Source organism: Leopardus geoffroyi, chromosome B3, assembly GCF_018350155.1.
Source record: "Leopardus geoffroyi isolate Oge1 chromosome B3, O.geoffroyi_Oge1_pat1.0, whole genome shotgun sequence".
NCBI lineage: Eukaryota > Metazoa > Chordata > Mammalia > Carnivora > Felidae > Leopardus > Leopardus geoffroyi.
The window spans coordinates 105,480,368-105,502,345 of record NC_059337.1 but is presented as its reverse complement, the minus strand read 5'-3'; the positions used below and the strand labels follow the sequence as shown (position 1 = coordinate 105,502,345).

At 38.0% G+C, this 21,978-nt stretch overlaps 1 protein-coding gene across 3 annotated transcripts in view; it reads right to left on the bottom strand.

Annotated features, from left to right (window-relative positions):
* Positions 1 to 2,751: 2,751 nt before the first annotated feature.
* The window catches only part of ARID4A (AT-rich interaction domain 4A), a 66,164-nt gene continuing 46,937 nt past the window's right edge, over positions 2,752 to 21,978 (bottom strand). For 2 of the 3 annotated variants that reach the window (XM_045451093.1, XM_045451094.1), the window contains exons 18-24: positions 18,273 to 18,357; positions 17,236 to 17,437; positions 14,515 to 15,648; positions 13,688 to 13,792; positions 9,103 to 9,309; positions 8,347 to 8,493; positions 2,752 to 4,608 (exon numbers count right to left, since the gene is read on the bottom strand). In XM_045451093.1, the coding sequence (XP_045307049.1) occupies positions 4,505 to 4,608; positions 8,347 to 8,493; positions 9,103 to 9,309; positions 13,688 to 13,792; positions 14,515 to 15,648; positions 17,236 to 17,437; positions 18,273 to 18,357 (1,984 nt within the window). In that variant the 3' untranslated portion in view covers positions 2,752 to 4,504. The remainder of the gene's footprint in view (positions 4,609 to 8,346; positions 8,494 to 9,102; positions 9,310 to 13,687; positions 13,793 to 14,514; positions 15,649 to 17,235; positions 17,438 to 18,272; positions 18,358 to 21,978) is intronic. The other variant, XM_045451095.1, reaches the window with a different exon arrangement.

Sequence of the window (21,978 nt, the reverse complement as noted above, 5' to 3'; positions counted from 1 at the left end):
AGTCTTGGAGATAATGGCTACATCAAGGAAATGGTTTAATTCTCAGTATCCCTTATGGACTGCCGAGGCACATTCATCCTTTGAAACCAAGAGAAACTTCAGAGTTTGCTATCCTCCATAAAAAGGTTCGGGGACCGAGAAAGGTTCTCTGGAGGATAAATATGTCTTGGGATATAGTGGAAAAGAAATTACTTGCAGGATTTGCAGATAAAATATAGGATGCCCAGTTAAATTTCAATTTCAGGTAAGTAACAACTTTTACATAGGGCATACTTACACTAAAAAATTATCTGTTGTTGGTCTGAAATTCAAACTTAGCTGTGTGTCCTGTGTTTTTATTTGCTAAATCTGGCAACCTAAACTGGTGAGACTCTTGAACCACATGGTCTTATTTAATGTAACTTAGCGTTGAGAAGAAATCTAATTACTTGTGTGGAATAATCATTTACGTGGAAGTTTTAAGCTTGTCGCAGTAGAACTTTTCAAAATGAATTCTGATGATTACAAAATGAAGATAATTTCATAATTTTGTTAACTTCAAATTCTAAAATTATAAACACTGCCCTTCTTACTCTGTTTTAAAAGATATTTAAAAAGATATAATGGGTCTAATATGAATATATAAAAAGGTTGTTTGTGCTTAACAAGAAAAAACGTCATTTGGTTTTGTAACAAAATGTAAAGACCTACAAAAAAAAAAAATGTCTCCTGTGTGAAAACACCAAGCATATGTTAGAAATTCTGCATTAGTACAGACTCCATTGTAAGAGTCCTTCAACCTTCACTAATGATGAATGCCATCACATACCGTTGTCTTCCTGTAATGGGATAAAAATCTGTGTGTAACCATGTGGAGTAATGGAAGAGGGAAGAAGACACAAGAAGGAAAAAAATTCATCAGTTTAAGAATATTTTGAGTTGAGGATTAGATGGTTTAACACGTCTACCCTGTTCAAATGATATTTTCACATTATTCCCTTGTGAAAAGAACCACAAAGACAACTTATAGATGTCTGACTTGTACATAAGAATCACTGGTAGAAAACAGAAACAATAGCAATTCAAAAGTAATTTTTTTCAACTTAAGTAAACATAGTTTTTGACCATCTTACCGTGTACTGGATGCTGGATCAGGCATTTTGTGGGATACGAGTATGACTAGGTACTTAAGGAACTAAACATCTGGTAGGGTAGAAAGACGCATGCATAAGTAAACACAATACAAGGCAAGTTGTCAACTAAAATAATAGGTTGAAAATGCAATGAGAGCATAAAAGGCAGTGATATTCTGGTGGTGGTAAGTCAGCAAAAACGTCATTGAAAAGTGGCTCTTGAGATGGCTCTGGACAAGTAGGGACAGAGTGGTGGGGAGAACAGAGGAGCAGGAAGAGGCAGAGCTGGGCAGGTGCATTGTTTGGGTTTAAAGCAGCAAAACTGCTTTGAATACATGATGTGGGAGGAGTTATTTATAAAATGAATGTCTCTGCGTGACCTGGCTCCTGCCTCTCTCGACTCAAGTGTTTTTGCCCTGGCTCATTACCCCCTTGCCCCATGCACGTGGAGCGCTTTACTCTCCCAACCTGCATCCCTAGCCAATTCATTATCCTCACTGAGGGTCAGTTTTACTGTTGCTTTCTCTGCAAAGCTTTCTCTGACCACCTTTACCTTCAAACTAGTTGGGCTCCTATATCGTATATCATGGCACCCCATACCTTAATATGTTTGTCACACGTATAGTTAAGAAATAAACATCTATCTCATTAGATTATACATTGCCTAAAGACAAGGACATTTTTCTGTCTTGTTCACTGTTTTAACTTCTGGGCCTTAGCACAGTCCCTGGCACACAGAAGATACCTGACAAATTGTTGATGAATGAATTATGGTAATACGTTTTATGTGTGGTTGAATATAGCTTCAAATGCTTTCACAGTGTTGACAGTTCTGTTAAATTACAGGGGTTATAAGAAAGTTATATTTTAGAATTTGTAAGAAAGATATATAAGCAAATTAATAGCTTAACCCATATGGATTTCTATAACTTAAAGCAATTTCATAGAAGACAGAGTGTGTGTGTGTGTGTGTGTATGCTATATACCAAAGTTCAAACATGTTTTTTTAGTGAAGGGCAGGAAAACTAGAAATACAACAAACAATAAAGGCACACAACGGAATACTGAAATAAACCTCGATAATCTTCAAATAACTTTAGAGACAGCACCTTCTATTTTAAAGAGTATCTTTATACTTTTTTAGTCACATGCAAGTGCTATCCTAAATTTAGCTAAATTCAAAATATGCCTCATATTTGAATTTAATAGTCAATATTCATTTACTTTCAGAATCCTCTCCAGCTTCAAAATAGAAGGATTTTAATAGTGCCCGTATACCCACTGAATGAATATATAATTGTGCTCTCTGCAGCAAAGTCCCAATACTTCATTACTAGATTTATATTGATTAGAAGGGATGGCATTCAAGCTGGTAACCGGTTATCTCATTTACTGAATCGTTAGTGAAGGAAATCATTAAAATATCCCACGTATGAATCTACGGTTGCCTCCAAGTTCCAACTAGATTTGAATGACACACTTTTTTCATTTTTATAATTAAGTACTAGAAACATTTTATTGTAAAGACTGATGAATATATCGAATATGCTTTGTTTTATAAAGTCTGATTTTCCAACTGTAAGATACTGGCACTTGGGGAAAAAACAATCACTTAAATGAAAACTAAAAATATAAAGCCTATGTTTAAAACATGGCCTTTATTAATACTGCCCACTGAGCTCCATTTTTATTTTACATTGAAATACTTCTGCTTTGCAAAGAAAAGACAGGAAAGTGCATTTTACAAGAGTACTTTTTTTCTTTTTAATTCTCTGCGAAAATGGAAGGAATCTGAATCACAAGTTCACAATGTGGTAAAATGAAATTAAGAAACAATGATTTCAGTAATGCTATGCCATCACTAGTGTTTGGCTCTGACTTTGTTCTTGTAAATCAGATCCTGATATACAGTCTAGAGCATCTAGGTTATTACTCTACAGCATATTAAACACAGAAAAGGAGGTTTAAAAAAAACCCCTTTCAATGTACAAACATGAATTTAAAAACTGATTTTAAAAAATCACCTTTTTACATAATGTATATGGCAAAAATGCTTTAAATACATGATTTTGGAAGAATTATTTACAAAATGTATCAGTCTGTGTAACAATTCACAGACAAAGCATACATAGTTGCTTTACTTAGTTGTTGCATCTCAACTTTGGGAGATAAGAAATTTATTCGGCAGTATAGCAAACATAAAAACTATGACAAAGTATTGTAAGGGCAACCAAAAATTTGATCCTCGAAACAGTTTAAATACTAGGACTGCCAAAGTTTCTAAACGAGGACATACTTTAATGATGCAGATGCCCATTTAGAGTCCGTGCTGTCTGAAGGACGGAGACGCGCTCCCTTCAGCGCGGGCAGAGCTGCTGGATGCAACCTCCTGTGAAAGGGACAGCTGAGAGCTATTGTCATCCAAAGAGTGAATTAACCTAGAATTTTCTTTTTTTCCATTTTATTAATATTTTAAAAAATACATAAAAATACAACATCCAATGTCTGAATAAATATATTTAACAAGTTGCAAGATAATACCTTATTTTACACAAAATTTTCAGCTTTAGAAATCTTGTTAAATAACTTCATTGTTGTTATATATTTCATTTTTGTCTTTTTGTAACAAAATAAAAACTCTGAAATTACATAGAAAAAAGACAAAATATTTTTGTCAAGGGATAAGATAGTCCACTGAAAACTTATTCACAATTCCACTGTAAACATTAATAAACATTAAAATATTTGCATAATTGTGTGCTCAAAAATCCTATAAAAAGTGGAAGACTTATTACAACTGTAGTTTTCAGTCAACTACACTTCCTTTCACAATTTATTTTGTCCCATTTACACCTTTAAACCTGGGCACACTGCTGAACATATACTTTGGCAGTTCTAAATAGCAAGTGCTTCCACAAAAATAAAAAAACAACAGCAACAATAATTAAAAAAAAAAAAACACAACATAAACCCCCTACTCACCAAGTGTTCAAATACATCTTAGTGAAAGTGCAGCAGTCACTATTCAGCTGGATAATATTTTGATGTTTATCATGTGCACTTGCTTGTCTATGATTTCTATAACATTTGAAAGCTTTATTATACAAATTCAAATTTGCTAAGTGCCCTTTTTCTATCTTCACAAAAAATGAAAAATTAGGAAAAATTATGACAAATATGGCAGGCTGCCTAACCTTCAGTTATTAATCAGCTTATTGTTTGCAACAGAAAAAAAAAGAAAAGAGAGGGAATAGATACAATCCAGCCTGGAAAAGTATACAGGATATACTTAGCAATGTCAAACCAGTTGAGTGCTTTCTGTGGTTGTATTTCAGGGTTTTGGGATTTATGTCCATGGCAGCAAACTGCTGGGAAGGCAGAGAAAGCGTTCATCACCTGCATTCTACAGCAAGCACATTTTGTGGGGGAGATGATGATGATGGGCTCATTCCAGTGTCTGACGAAGCAGATGACATGGAGGCTCCTGCATGAGACACTGCGGAAGCCAAACAACTACATTAGACCCAAAACGATCAAAGATACCTAGCCACTGGCAAATTAGAAATATATTTACCATTCATTTCAATCAGTCCCCTTAAATGGTGCTAAAGGATTAACATCTCACAGAATTTCCTGTAACCAGCTAACCACTGGCTTCCTATCCTTATCCTGCCCGACAGACCTAATGGACACGACATTCCCACAGGCGACAGTAGTTATCTAGGTCAGGTATCAGAATCATAAGGATCGGGATGGAAGTGTAGTTGTGTGATTAGAAAAAAGTCCTCATGTGACTTTAACATAACGCTCTAGGAGGAAATAACACAGGTTAAGGATCACCACTCTGTGCATTTGGTACTTTGCCATTTTTTTTATGTATTTTATCTTCTCTTTCTTGGCAACCCTTTCCTATCTCCTGCCAATCTTTGCCTAATTGTTCCTAAATTAAAAATTTTTGTTTAAGTAGATCTCTCTCAGTGTATACATGTACTATCACTGTGACATGTAACTTGTTATTATAAGTTCTAATATGCAGAAGTCACTCAATGTCTCACTTTTTTTTTTTTTTTTAATTTTTTTAACCTTTATTTATTTTTGAGACAGAGAGAGACAGAGCATGAACGGGGGAGGGTCAGAGAGAGGGAGACACAGAATCTGAAACAGGCTCCAGGCTCTGGGCTGTCAGCACAGAGCCCGACGCGGGGCTCGAACCCACAGACCGCGAGATCACGACCTGAGCTGAAGTCAGACGCTTAAGCGACTGAGCCACCCAGGCGCCCCTCAATGTCTCACTTTAATAACTCACTTCACACTAAAAAAAACTAAGAAAACAAAAAAGGGAAGACTGTAATGAAAGAATCTTTTTTTAGTTGTGTGAAACTCCTATCACCTTTAGGAAATTTAAAGCAGGTCAGGGTGCTCTGAAGAAATTTCAATTTGTTAATTTGCTTTTCTTTTTGTGTTTAGAAGTTCTGTAAAGACTGCCTGCTATTTACAGTCTTCAAAGAAAAGGACAAACATGGAAAGCCTGATCTCCTTCCATTAGCTCCGTCTTATTTCTAGGAGTAAAGATTGCTGGACTTGGACTGGATTCAAGACCACATATAATACAACTCATCTTCTCAGAAATACATCCCCGGAGTCTCTGCATTGGCAGAAAACTCTCAATATGGGCAAGCCTGTCAGGTAATTTACCTTTTTGTAAGAGACCACCTTCCCAAAGCCCTCCCCTCGTGTACATCCTACTTCTGGAATAGTTGGCTCTCTAAGCCTGCTCTGCAGTGGTCATTCTATAGCTTTCACTCATCACCTTGGTATTTGCCTCACTGTTTTCCTAGGTAGGATTCCTTGTTTGCTGGATCTCATGTTGTCTTCTTAGCTTTCTAGTTTCTAGTTTGGCTTCTAGTTTCTAGTGCTACCATTGAGAAATCTGACACGAGAAACCTGATGCTGTTTTGAGACCCTTTTTTTTAGATATTTTATTTTAATTTCATTTATTTTAGAGAGCACACGTACGAACACAGGGGAGGGGCAGAAGGAGAGAGAGAGAGCCAGAGGGAGAGACCATCTTAAGGAGGCTCCATGCTCAGCACAGAGCCCAACTTGGGACTCGATCCCACCATGTCATGATCATGACCTGAGCGGAAATTAAGAGTGGGTCACTCAACCAACTGAGCCACCCAGGCGCCCCTAGATATGCCTTTATATGATAAAATTTTAGGATCTTCTTGTTACACATAGGATTCTGAAATTTCACAATGTGCTTTGGTGTGATTTTTCTCCCCCATTCTTTAGAGAGATTACAGTGAATTCTTTCAATCTCCTAATTCATATCCTTTATTTCTGGAAATTTTTCTTATAATAGTTCTTTGATGACAGTGTCCTATGTTTATTCAGTGCCTTTTCTAGAAATTCTGTGATTCAGAAGGTGTATCTCTTGGCCAGATCCTATACTTCTCTTAGTTCTTTTCCCCTATTGTCTTTTTGACCATCTACTGGAATTTCTTTAGCTTTGCTCTCTCTTCTATTACATTTTTTAAATTCCTATCATATTTTTAATTTTTGAGAGATCCTTCTTGGTCCCTGAATTGTATTACTAGTATCATATTTTCGTTTCAAGACTGCAATACCTTTCCTGCGTCTGTGTCTAGCTATAGTTTGATGTTCTGGATAGGACATTGTCTGTTTTTTCCAAGGTCCTTTTTTTACTCTCATTTTCTACTTTGGTTTCTACATTTATGTAGAAGCCTTCCTATCTGCTCTTGTGGCTTCCATATTTAAAAGGAGGATATCAAAAAGCCAACTGGAAGCTGTGCACAAGTATGCAGAGCTTTTCAGTGATGGGCAGTATATATGTACTGATTGGCAAGGATCTTGCTTTTTGGTTCAGGAACCTCCAAATGTTGGTATCTGTGTTAGTCATTCCTCTTGGGTTGAGCAGCTTCTCCAGAGGAATCCTTCAGTCTCCTCCCAAGAGTGAGCATAAGCTTAGTTGTCAGCTTTCAGGAAGCCAAAAGGATAAGAGTTACAGTTGGAAAAGGGATAGGAATCTCATCATTCAGTATTGTATACTTCTGCTCAAGCTCCTTATTTCTGGTTTTGCACTTAACCCTCACCTTCAGCTAAGACTGGTGTACTTGAAGTCTACAAGCCTATTCATTCCCCTCTCCCTCCAATAAGTTAATTTCTTATTTTTCTGCTAAAGCTGCAGAAAAGGGTAGTTTGTTTCACAGCATGGGACGAAAGAATCCAATTTCTCCTTCCATTTTCAACCAATCATTTTTAATCTCACATATATCCCTGCTTTCTGGGGTGATATGATATAGACTGGCTTGCTTCTTGTTTTGTCCTAATGCAAAAGGATAAACAAGCTTAGGTTTTTGCATTCTGCTAGGACAGTTACAGCTGTCTGTCTGCTTCTCAGCTTGTAAGAGTTAAGCTGTTGATATGCCTTGTCTACTGTGGTCTGCTGCCCCCTTATCTTGTTCTTGTGGGTACAGGGCTTTTCTTTACTCGTATTTTATAGTAGGGCTTGGGGATAGATCTGATATGAATATACCAATGTTCAGCTATAATTCTGTGCAGTTTTAAGGTATAGGCCAGGCATTACTCTCTCTCCAAGATTAATCCAAACTAATCTCTCCTTCCACCAAGCAGTATCACTCTTGGGGCCCTCCTCACACACTCTCCCACTAGAAGTTAAGACCTTTTGAGATCAAGGTCCGTATTTCATTCATCTCTGTACTTACCACCTGGAAGAGGGCCTAGCACATAGTGTGTATGCATTAATTTTGTTGAGCTGAACTGTTTCAATGAATGTTGTTGAGCTGCTTAGGAAATAATTTATGATCCCAACAAAATAGTCTCTTTGAAGATAAGCTCATATGTCCATTAATTTTGGTGAGCCTCATAATAACAGATATAGTGCCTGTTAATAGGTAGCCAATAAATGTATGTTGAGCAAAGACTGAATTTCAGAGGGAGTAACTCTTCTTGAGAACCCATCACATTTAGTAAAATCACACATTTTGTAAAACAGTTCATAGTCCTTTTCAAGAATCTCATCCTGATTAATTCAGTTGTTGACTCACTCATTTCAACAATAGCACAAAGACAGCATAAGGAATCTAAAAACAACAATGTGTACTATATATATTCAAAGACTAACCTAAATCTTCAAAAATGATAGTATATATTTGAAAAATAGAAGGAAGAAAAATTACAATCAAATTACCTTCTCTGTCTTTCTTTTTTAATCTTTTTCTCCTCCTGTCTATGGTTGCCACTTCGGATTTCAAAGACATGTAATATTTTCTTATTTCTTGTAATTTTTCTTGGAGAAAAGAGATTCTCTCTGTACTGTTCATATTATCTAATTCATCTAAAAGGGAAAAAAAGTTAATTTGGTTTAAAAATATTACTTAAAAGAATATGGCAGTTCTATCAAAAATCCAACTTATAAATCCTCAAAAGTTTTAATTTATGAAAACTTTTACATATTAATAGCTAAATAAGGCTCTATAAACAAGTATGACACTAATTACATTCATAAGATTTCTGTATATAACTCAAATTTCTTGTACTAAATATATATTACTTAATGATGTATTACTTAAATGATCAGCAAATAACAAGAAAACATCAACACACAGCAACTGTGATCTATAATTATATTTATCTAAATTGTTTCTTTGTATAGATGATTTTTTCGTTTATTAGTTATTTACAATTACCAATACTAGAAAGGGTATTTCAGTTTCAATGATATATACAAATCACCATCTTATTTTGTAACTGGAGATCTTTCAGGTTAGTATTTATCAGGTTAGTATCATGAAAAGATAACAGATTTATATTTAAGTGGTAATTACTGATAAGGTAACATTTGGAAACCTACATAAATGAATTTGGTAATCATTCTTTCTCATTTTGACATTTTAAGGTAAGTACCACTTTACAATATACATTCAGGTTTTCTAAAGCTTCTTACTGAGTTGAAAGCTCCATTTATATGTTCTAGGGGATGAATTTGGATGTTTATCCCTGTGTTTATCTTTTTCTCCATCTTTAATGTGAGGGGAAATCCTTGCAGGAGATCGTGCAAGCTTCTGTGGCTTAGACACACTAAGATGCTTTACTGGTGTACATTTACTTGAATTGTCCAGGACAGGAAGATCTTCACTATCACTGCTTTGTCCTATAATAAGAAAAAATTGATTCAGAGATTATAAATGATAAAAATCTCAAATATCAAAATGCAGCAGACCCAGCAATTGCCATTTTTGTAATATCCTACAGAAATAAGTGTACAAATGCACAAATTTCTTTTTTTAATGTGTATTTATTTTTGAGAAAAATAAAGAGCGTGAGCGGGGGAGGGGCAGAGAGAGAGGGAGACACAGAAACCGAAGCAGGCTCCAGGCTCTGAGCTGTCAGCACAGAGCCCAACGCAGGGCCTGAACCCACGAACCGTGAGATCATGACCTGAGCCGAAGTCTGGTGCTTAACCGACTGAGCCACCCAGGTGCCCCACAAATGCACAAATTTCTTTTTAAAAAAAATTTTTTTTTTCAACGTTTATTTATTTTTGGGACAGAGAGAGATGGAGCATGAACGGGGGAGGGGCAGAGAGAGAGGGAGACAGAGAATCGGAAACAGGCTCCAGGCTCTGAGCCATCAGCCCAGAGCCCGACGCGGGGCTCGAACTCACGGACCGCGAGATTGTGACCTGGCTGAAGTCGGACGCTTAACCGACTGCGCCACCCAGGTGCCCCCACAAATTTCTTAATAGCAAAGAAATAGACATCTAAATGCCCACCAGTGGAAAATGGTTAAAAATTATACACGGTTGATCACTGAACAACGTCGGGGTTAGAGGCACCGACCCCCATGCAGTCAAAAATCTACAATTACTTTTGACTCCTCCAAAACCTATTTACTAATAATAGCATGCTGTTGGCCAGAAGCCTTACTGATAACAAAGTTGAGTAACACACACTGGTATGTTATATACAACATTATATACTGTACTCTTATAACAAATTAATCTACAGAAAAAAATGTTAGAAAATCACAAGGAAAATACATTTACAGTACTGTAAAAAATCTGTTTATAAGTGGACCTGCACAGTTTAAACTTGTGTTGTTCAAGGGTCAAATATACTACTGAATACTTTGCTAAAGTGGTTAAAAAGAATTAGCTAAAGTTTCTAAGAACAAAAATGGCAAAATATCCAATATATATTATTAAATGAAAACTCAAAGTTATGAAACAATATGTGTAGTATTGCCCCATTTATGTTTAAAACCAAAAACAACCCAAACTGCATAATTGAAGGACAGAAACACCTGATGTATACACATCCTTTAACATATATATGTTTGCATACATATGAATTGCATAATTGTTTGCAATTCTATCCCTCCTCACCAAATTTGTACTTAGAGATGCTTTTGCTCTTCACTCCATCATAAATTAGAATTGTTTCCTTCCCCCCCCCCCATCTTCTATATCCTACTTCCACCCTACTCTCTCTCAAAAGCCAACCTTGCCTTCTGACAAGGCAAGGTTGAGGGTTACCCACTCAATTTCCCAGCCTCTCCTCTATCTGTATCTGTCTTTATTGACTTTTTTTGGGGGGGGGGGGTCAAAAAGAGAGTGTTTCTGAAGACTACTCTCTTCAGCTGTACTCTTAAAACCATCCACTCCCAGCTCCCCTGGAATATCTCAACATCAATTATCCATCTTCTTTTAGCTTCAACTTCTTTTCCCAGAGTCTGCCAACATACTTATGTCTTTCCCACTCTTAGAGGAGGTAAAAAGAAAACTTCCCCTTTTAGCTGGCACCTCCTTCCTTCTCTTTTAAAGTAAAATTTCTTGAAAGAAACTTTGTTATCCTGATTTCCACATCTTCTAATCACATTCCTGTGCTCTTGTTAGGGTCCCAACATTTACAACTCAACAAATCCAATCAATGTATTTAATCTTATTGCATATCCAATAGCATTTGAAACTTTTTTATTCAAACCCACCGGTGTTTACTGATTTGCATTTGTCTCAGATCAGTGCCCATACAGATATCTCACATAATTCTGTTGGTCCTTTTTCTCTTTTTACATCTCTTCCACAGGAATCGCATCTTCTTACAATCCTTTACACAACCATCTTCTAAAAACAGACTCTTCGAAGCTCCACACCCCTATTTCCCTAATACTGGGTATCTCTAACCCAACATTCCCTGAATTACTTACTCTTCCAACAGCCTGCTGCTACTCCTCTATCCTATGTGTCCATTAGCCAGTCCCTCATATGTAACTAATAATGACTGAGTCCTAATGATTTCACTTCCCATCTCTTTAGTTCATTTCTTCTTGCCAAAGATTAAGCCAGATATTCTTTCCCAAAAGTAAAACTGATGATCTCCTTTCTTCCTTTTTAATCCTTTTTACTTTTTATTTTGAGACAATCTTCAAACTTAGAAAAAAGCTGTAAGAACAGTTACCAAAAAATGTTTTTCTGACCCATTTGAAGGTTAAGTTGCCCTGCCACACTTGAGTATTTGGTGTTTATTTCTTATAAACAAGAACATTCTCCTTGTGTTATCTGCAAACTGGCCCCCAACTTAGCAGTTTATATGTCATATTTCTGAGTGTTGGAATCTGGGAGCAGCTTGGTTGAGTGATCTGGTTCAGGTAATTCTTGTGATGTGGCAGTCAAGCTTTTAGCTGAGGCTGTGGTCTCTGTAGACGTGACTAGAGCTGAAGGCTATGCTTCCAAGACGGTTCACTCGCGTGGCTACTACTGGCAGGAGGCCTCAGTTCCTTGCTGGCTGTTGGCAGGATAAGCTCAGTTCCTCACCATGTGGACCTCTCTATACCTGCTGTGCCGTCATGACTTGGCAGCCAACTTTCCCCAGAGCAAGTGATCCAAGGGAGAGCAAGGAGGAATCTGGAGTGCCTTTCATGACCTGTTCTCTGAAGTCCTACTCTATCACTTCATTTGTTACAAGTGAGTCACTAAATTCAGCCCACATGCAAGGGAAGGGAATCAGGCTTTGCCTCTTGAAGAGGGGACTATCAGTAAATTTGTAGATCTGTTTTTAAAACCACCACACTCTTATAGAACCACAATACAACCATCAAAATCATGAAATGAACACAAATCTATTATCATCATCCAATCTTCCTATCCCATACAAGTTTCTCTACTTGACCTGGTAATGTCTTTTGTAACAATAGGATCCAGGTGAGAATCATATGCTGCATTTAATTGTCATGTCTCGGGGCGCCTGGGTGGCGCAGTCGGTTAAGCGTCCGACTTCAGCCAGGTCACCATCTCGCGGTCCGTGAGTTCAAGCCCCGCGTAGGGCTCTGGGCTGATGGCTCAGAGCCTGGAGCCTGTTTCCGATTCTGTGTCTCCCTCTCTCTCTGCCCCTCCCCTGTTCATGCTCTGTCTCTCTCTGTCCCAAAAATAAATAAACGTTGAAAAAAAAAAATAATAAAATAAATAAATAAATAATTGTCATGTCTCCTAAGTCTCCTTTCATCTGGAACAGTTCCTCTTTGACTTTCATGACCTTGACAATTTCTCAAATTGCAGACCAGTTATTTTACAGAATACCCTTCAGTTTGAATTTGTTGATGGTTCCTCATGATTACATTCAGGTTATGCATCTTTGACAGGAACGTCACAGAAGTGCAGCTGTGTTCTTCTTGTATCCTGCCAGGTAGTACATGATTTCCTCTTGTCCCATTACTGGTGGGGTTCACTTTATGTGACAAACGTGGTATCTGCCAGGCACAATGATGTTATTCAGTTGCCCTTGGTAATTCCTACTGCCTCTCTCTTCTCATTTCCCATCGCTCTTTCTTTCTACATCTGTATTGTCCAGCCACAGGTGGCTATGGTTCAGAAATTTTCCTTTGAAATGGCTTTGATCTTGTATAAAATTATATGCTCCTTCTGTGGAATATGTATCTACTGTAACCTGGAATTTTCCTTTCAGACTTGTATGAAGGCTTATTTTAGAGATAAAACTTTGTCAAAATCAACCATGTTTATTTCTATTATATTCTATGACTTAGTTTTTATTCTTTATGGTACAAAAATCTTTCTCATGTAATCTGTTGATTCATACTGACTTGTTAAATTCTTCGTTTATTTCCACATGAATTTCATTATCCCCCATTTTAAAAATACTATGATACTATTTAGAAATCAGCTTTTCTAGATTAAAGTAAACCATTCCATTCAGAAATGTAAACTTAATCTGTTTTTACCACTAGAACAAATACTACTTTTCTATTATTCAAGATCCTCAAATACATTCCTCAATATTAAACTGCTTTACATAAGAAATACAAATGAAGTAAACATAAAAAAATAATCACAGCTATTCCAGCTCCAAATAAAATTGATCAGCCCCTTCAGATCAAAAACTAATGGGCAAATTGCTATTTTCAGAACATAATAAACCAAATTTATTTTTAAATTGACACAAATGATCAAGCCAACAAAATGCCGAAAATATTAACTAAATTTATGCTGTCTAAAGCCAGCATTGGAAAGCACCAACCTGTTCCATTCTTTTCACTTTTGGCTACAGCACTTGTTCGCTTTGGGGTACGCTTTTGCTTTTTTGCCAATAATCCACTATTTCCATCATTTGGCCTTTTCTGACCTGAAATAAGGGAGAAGAGACGACTTGAAAAATACATACATTTTGGATACCATTAGTTTATTATAAAAGACATGGAAATTATTTACAGGATGAGAGATTTCAGTGGAATGGGCAGCTTCACATGATACCATTTCAATAATTTATTTCGGTCTGCATATTTTCTGAGAATGTCACCCTCTCTAAGAAATAATCCTCGTCATCTAGACCTACTCTAGTGCCTCCATATTCTGAGAGAACTTTACCTCCAACTTTAACGCTAAATGCTTGTTATCTCTCCACCTTTCCCTTTAGAGCCCAGTCCAACAGCTACTACTGTTGCTTGCAATACTTTTTCTTGAGAGTTTTGCAGAAGCATAATGCCTCCATTAGTTGCAGTTCTGGCTGTACTCCTTTCAACTAAAACTCAGTCAAAGGGGGAAGAAACGTTCTAAATGCCTGTCACGCCATAACTCTGGCCGCTGCAGTTGGTCTTCTGTGCTTGAGCCACCACCACCGCCACAGGAGCAGCTGTATTATTCACCTGTCTACTCCACATGAATTTCTCAATGTACATTTTTTTTTAAAGGCATGGGAAGGGAAAGTGGGGACGTGACGTACAAAGGAAAGAAAGAATAGGAGGGAGGGAGGGTGGGAACTTTACAGATCAAGAATGCCTAAAACTCTTAACTTACTAATTTTCGGGCTGAACGTAAAGGCTGATGTTCTCCCTAGAAAGTTCTTACCCTTCTCTCTGTTCTCTCTTTCTTGAACAATTATACTACAGGTACCAGAGGCAACACCGGCTTCAAACCCATTTGCAGATTCCCTCTCACAGAGACCTTCTTGAGATTCTTCAGCAATGCTATCAACTTCAATGGTTATGTCACTCTCACTTTTTATACTTCGAGACTCATCTTGACTGAGAGTAAGTGGTGAAGCTACTGAAAAGTGATGCTGTACAACAGGAGGTAGGGCAGGTGGAATAGAAACAAGAGAGTTAGACTCAGAGTTTTCAACTACTACATCTTCAATACTGGTCTTATCCTTCTCATCCAAATCATCCAAGTCTACTTCATGGCAAACCAAGGTCTCAGGCCCAATCAGAGGCATTGCATCCTCTTCTTCTTTTAGTGGAGTATTTACAGTTTCTTCAGCTGGACTGTCAAATTTTTCACTAGTCAATTCTTGACTGCGTTGGTTGGACTCTGCGATTAATGATGGCATTTCTTCATTTTCTACTTCAAAATGTTGTTCAAAATTTAAGTTTTTCATTCCCTCAGATGCAATACAGTCACTGGTCTTTTCTTGAGATACGCTGTTTGTCATTTCCATTCCATTCTCGATTCTTGTTTTTTTCTCTGGTGATGACTGTCCCAGTAATTTCCGTTTCAACTTTTTTTCTTTTGCACACTGGTCAATTTCATCTTCAGCAGTAGAGGAAAAATTTTTACTGTCTAGTGAAGAAAATTCTAGACTCTGAGCTTCTATATGAGATTCACTTCCTGTTTCATCCTGGCTAAATGATGAAATCTTTATAATTTCTAAAGAAAGATCTTTTGTCTTGCTTCGTCTTCCCTTTCCTTTAGGAGATTTTTCAGCCTCTTTCTTAACTTCTTCTCCTTGTTCCACTTTATTTCCAAAAATCTGTACTATTTGTTCATTCTCTCCAACTTCTAACTTCAGTGTTTCTAAAGGCTGCATTTGTGTCCTTTCGTTTTCTTTTAATATATGTGCAGCAATCTTTGGATTCTCTTCATCTAGTTTATCGTCATTCAAGTGTTCATTTTTTTCTAGTTCTTTAATATCAGGAGAAAGTTCTTCATTCATCAAATTCTTTTCTAAAAGGTCTTCTGTTTCACTATCAGATGAGCAAGAGTCTGCAAGAGGAAATATTACTGTATTACAAAGGTTTCTGTCTTAATTACCAATGTAATTTTAGAATAAAAATTCTACCACTCTAAATCATACACCACTGAATACTTCCCTCTAGAAATTCCTGATAAATCATACATTTGGGCCAAAAAATGGGAGGGGGTGGTAAGTTGCAAAATTAACTCCATGTAAAAACACATTACACTGAAAATATTACTATCTCAAGTCTATAAATAAAGAGCTAGTTTGGGCTATGAAAAAAATCTCAGAAATTGGGCTATGAAAAATCCTCAGAAAAAGCAAAGGACTAGTACTGAGATAGTAAGTTAATATATTAAGTGGTTTGATCTGAGGTCTAATAGATATTGATTAATAAACGTAATGGGCATTCTGTGTCTCTAGAAAGGAATATGACATTCTATTTTTAAAAATTCTGAAAAGAAGAGATGCACAAAATGAGCAGTTTGAATTCCCAAAGGTTTAAATATTCTTTTGATTTAAAGACATAAAAGTATAGGCAAGCTACCTTCTTGCAAAAGAACTCATTCTCTTTAAGTTAGAGAATTTTTTAAAATAATAAAGTAGGGCTGTGAGAATGTACAGGAACTGTAAAATATAAAAATTCTGCCCACATGGTACTCCTATTGTAAAGAAGTCCAAAAAGGCAAACTCAAATAGACAAGCTTCATTTGGTGGACATCTTGCATTTGTGTGTTATGATAAGCTTCCAGTAGATGGCAGTGATGAGGAAGGAGCAAGCCCTTTTCTAATTTACACACAAACACCACATGGACGAAAGGCAGTCCTAGTTCAGAATAGCTTTTTTCTTGAAGGGAGGAAAAAGTTTTGATGAGACAAGGATTTAACATTTTAAATTTCATGGGAAAACATACAAAGGTAGAAAGGTGAGAAAAAAGTTAAAAGCAAAATAAAGTATGTTCACCTATACTCATCACAAAACATGCCTATACCACGTTAGTTTGTGTGCTTTGAACACCTTGGTGTCAGCTTTGTTGAAATATCCTGCGTGAACAGCACTGAATTGTAGGAGACACTGGTGCATGCTCTGAAGGACAGTGCAGCACACAGTAGGATGCATGACTTGTCAACCCATCTTCTTTCAAAATAGAATACTCCTACAATACTGACGACAAAAGTATTCCAATTAAAGTAAGACATCACTCAGTCGTAAGTAAACATGAGAGACTAAAATATTTATCTCAGGGGCGCCTGGGTGGCTCGGTCGGTTAAGCATCCGACTTCGGCTCAGGTCATGATCTCACGGTCCGAGGGTTCGAGCCCTGCGTCAGGCTCTGTGCTGACAGCTCAGAGCCTGGAGCCTGTTTCAGATTCTGTGTCTCCCTCTCTCTCTGACCCTCCCCCGTTCATGCTCTGTCTCTCTCTGTCTCAAAAATAAATAAACGTTAAAAAAAAAAAATTTTTTTTAATAAAATATTTATCTCAAATCAAGTTTTGTAGTTTAAATTATATGAGATTAAAAACTTAGATGACTTTCTATGAATCTCTCACACAAGTAAAGTTTTATTGTATTATTGATTTTTTAAAAAATCAACGATCCTCAAAATTAGCACCTTCCATTCCATTTGACAGAGGTGAGCTGTCTGGCATACTGCTGCGAGCACTTCTGGTACCTGATTTTCCTTCACTGTTTGGAGTCTTAGACAAACCATATGGCATGTTTGATGAAAGGGTAGATTTTAAAGGAGGTCGTCCTCGTTTTGACTTCTGCCTCTCCTCATCCCTCTTTTCATCCTTTTCACTGTCTTCTTTATTCTGGGTAACAGCAACAAAACGTATGAGAAGGGCCGATGCCTTAGAAAAAAATGAACATTCTACCGACATTCTACTTCTCCAAGGAAAACCATAACTCAAAAAAGGTTATATATTTTATATGTCAACTCTTAGTTCGTGCTTATAGAAAAACCAAAAACAAGTGGTTTTCTAACATAGTTATAATTATATGAATAAGATAGTCTATGGTTTGTAACACCGCAGTCCCACGGTGAAGGCCAGAGTCCATGCATTAGAGAACTGAACAACTACTCAGCACCCCTCCTTGTTCATTACTATTCCCTGAGGACAAGAAAGAGACCTGCCATCAAACAGACAAAACCTTAGGTGAATTTCTACAGCACAGGCTGAAAATTGAGGGTAAGGATGTTGAGTACAACTAGCCAGCAGGTATGTGTTTTAGCTTTATCTAGTACTAGCTTTCAAGACAGTTGTCTGCAAAAAAAATCCTAAAATCTGACAACCCTGAGTCTGCATCCCACAAGAGTGGTGAGTTCCATCCTCTCTTGATGAGGAATGTGTCCTCTTTTTTGTCACCATCAATCCTGTTTTACCCTTTTACTATAGAGCCCCTATAGACATTTGAGTTTGAAGCCTGTCTCCTAGGGAGTCCCTGGTTTTTATCTTTCCTTAAACAATATGGTAATGTGTTTACAGTTTTTACTTTTTAGCTTCTGGGTTACCAGAGAGAAAAATCACAATTACCTTAAAGAAATCAAGACGATTATTACAATGAGAAAACAAGATTTATAAAACACAGTATAATATAAAAATAATACCTATACTTATCATAAAGGATATGACTTTATACACATACTTTTGCTTTTTTCTTCTGTTTTTTCTTTGGTCCACCTTTGTCCAAAGGCCAGATTATCCTGTCAGCCTTCACCCATTCATCATACCTTAAAACAGAGAAAAAAATAAACTTCACAGTAATACCTTATTTGAAATGTATGCACCAAATGAAACAGCAGTGAGAAAACTAAAGAGTTCAGTTCTACTGTTGGCAGAAACATGAAGAGCACAGGGGCTGGTGTATTGGTAACAAGTACCAGCCTGTATGAGGTGCGTTGTAAACCTGCCACCACCAGGACAAGGCAAGAAAATTTCTTAGGGTAAATGAGCAAGAAAAACCTATGCAGATTCAAGACTGTTTAAACGGCTTTTATTTTCTGTACTGAGCTTTTGTTTCCCACAGATCTGAGCTTAACAGAATAAGTTGATGTTACACTGGCATTCATTCTATTGACCAAATAATGAATGCAGAGATAAGTGAGGTGAATTCACATTTGTAACATGATCAGTTCCAGGTTTATTTATGAAGTCCTTTTCAGCTCTCTTTTCCTCCCAGAACTCTATAGCTGCTAGTATTTTTTTTTTTTCTTTTGATGTTTATTTTTGAGAGAGGGAGAGACAGAGTGTGAACAGGGGAGGGGCAGAGAGAGAGGGACACACAGAATCTGAAGCAGGCTCCAGGCTCTGAGCTGTCAGCACAGAGCCCGATGTGGGGCTCGAACTCATGAACCGTGAGATCATGACCTGAGCCAAAGTTGGATGCTTAACCGACTGAGCCACCCAGGCGTCCCACATAGCTGCTAATATTTTTTTTTTTTTTAACGTTTATTCATTTCTCAGAGACAGAGACAGAGCATGAGCGGTGAAGGGACAGAGAGAGAGGGAGACACAGAATCTGAAGCAGGCTCCAGGCTCTGAGCTGTCAGCACAGAGCCCGATGCGGGGCTTGAACTCACGAACTGCGAGATCATGACCTGAGCCGAAGTCGGATGCTCAACCAACTGAGCCACCCAGGCGCCCCTATAGTTGCTAATATTTCTAATAAAATTTTATTCTGAACTGTTACCTCTAAGACTCTGAAAAATTTTAGAGATCTTTCATTTTTTTATTAAAATTTTTTCTAAAATGTTTGTTTTTGAGAGAGACAGAGCACAAGCAGGGGAGGGGCAGAAAGAGAGGGAGATATAGAATCCAAAGCAGGCTCCAGGCTCTGAGCTGTCAGCACAGAGCCCAATGTAGGGCTCAAACTCACGAGCTGTGAGATCACGACCTGAGCCAAAGCAGACGCTTAACCCACTGAACCACCCAGATGCCCCAAGATCTTTCATTTCCTTTAAGTTTTTATTCTGCTTAGCTCAAATTGAAAACTCCTCATTTCCCTTATACCTTCTTCCAAAATATTGACATCACTTTTAAATTTCAACACAGTCCACATTACTAATCAGGGCAAATAAGAAACTAAACTTTCTACAACTAAATGCCAGTTCTTACACTATGTAAATATATAGGTATTTATAGAGCTTAATCAAAATCTAAAATGTGAACACTCAGGCAAAAAACAATACAGGCAGTCCTTACTTTGAACTGCACCATGTTAATGGAAACCATACCCTCACTTTGTAACCTAGTTACCACGGAGCCGTGCGAAGGAAGGACACAGTTCCAATATCCACATATCGGTTGACATAAGACCGTGACTTACCTACACTATGGTTTGGAAAAACGATTTCCTCCTGGACTAACCCAATATATTCATTTTACCCGGCTTTATTCTTACCGTATTTCATAATAATCACTCACTTGGACATTTACTGAGGGCCTACTAGCATGCCGGGCACTGTCTGAGAATACAGTGTACACTGTGGAGAGTAGTAAGAAGAAGACCCTTGCTGTCATGCAGCTTGCAGTCTGGTGTAAAAGGCAGACATACAGTAAAATCGAGGACAGTCTACTAAATGCAATAAGAGGGTTATTTATGTATCTGGTCCAAGGCACAAAGGAGTAGCTGCCCAGTTTCAAACTTTTACGGGACCTATCACACAACTAAGAAGCACAGGTCTGATTTAGAGTACACCTTTGATTTAGAGGCCACATGGCCTGGTCACCACAGTATGTCATGCGGGTACTCCAGTATTAATACTGCCAACCAAGGGTGGTCCCAGAATCTCTCAACTACAGACCAGCACTCCCCTCACAATTGCACATGCTACCCTGTTTTAGAAACCCAACTGGATTCTCTAGGAGCTACAGTGGCTCTGTTTCCATCAGCAGACCGCAATTATACTAGCTTTTAGGAGTACAGAAGGACAATGAAAAACCACGAACCGTATCAGTAACCAGTTAGGTAATTAGTTGGGAAGATAACCAGTGAGGAAGAACGTGAGCATATAATAAAATGACTGTTGGGGCACCGGGGTGGCTTAGTTGGTTAAGCATCTGACTTTGGCTTAGGTCACGATCTTGTGGTTTGTGAGTTCGAGCCCCGCGTCAGGCTCTGTGTTGACAGCTCAGAGCCTGGAGCCTGCTTCGGATTCTGTGTCTCCCTGTCTCTCTGCCCCTCCCCTGCTCAGTCTCACTCTGTTTCTCAAAAATGAATAAATTTTTAAAAATAAGTAAAATGACTTGAGAAAAGTCATATAGTAAAATATTAAAAAGATGAGAGTGAAGGATAGGAAGGGGACTTTCTAGAAAGATGAGCAGACCCACACAGAGTAAGAGTGGATGGCTGGAACTGAATGGAAGCAGAGAAAAATCAAAGGCTATAATGTGCTACAACTGCAAAGACAGTGACTCAGAGCTGACAAGATAGTACCCCTCTCCCCGAATTCAATATGTGCATACAAAACAACAGATCTCTAAGATCACTAAAGAGTTTGCACAGAACTGGTGAATCATGTTGTATAACTGAAACTAATAGGACAATGTATGTCAACTATAAATGTTGAATAATAAGCATGTTTTAAAAATTAAAGTTTGGGGCGCCTGGGTGGCACAGTCGGTTGAGCATCCGACTTCAGCCAGGTCACGATCTCGCGGTCCGTGAGTTCGAGCCCCGCGTCGGGCTCTGGGCTGATGGCTCAGAGCCTGGAGCCTGTTTCCGATTCTGTGTCTCCCTCTCTCTCTGCCCCTCCCCCCTTCATGCTCTGTCTCTCTCTGTCCCAAAAATAAATAAACGTTGAAAAAAAAAATTAAAAAATTAAAGTTTGTGGGGCACCTGGGTGGCTCAGTAAAGCATCCGACTCTTGGTTTTGGAGGTCATGATCTCTCAGTTCATTATGTCAAGCCTCGCATCGGGCTCCAGGCTACCAGTGCAGAGCCTGCTTGGGATTCTGTCTCTATCTCCCTTTCCCTCTGCCTCCCCCTGCTCGTGCTCATATGCTCTCTCGCTCTTTCTCTTCTCAAAGTATATAAACAAACTTAAACAAGTTTCTTTCTAGTGTTGGCACAAGTGTGAAGAACATAGGGACCAGTCTGAGAAATTTTAAAGTTTTATATGCTATTCATTAAACCCATACTTTTTTTTTTTTCTTAAAGTTATTAGAGAGAGAGAGAGAGAGAGTATGCATGTTGGAAACAGACAAAGAGGGGGAGAGAGAATCCCAAGCAGGCTCCATGCCCAGCGCAGAGCCTGATGTGGGGCTTGATCCCATGATCATGAGATCATGACCTGAGCCTAAATCAAGATTCGGACGCTTAACTGACTGAGCCACCCAGGCACACCTAAACCC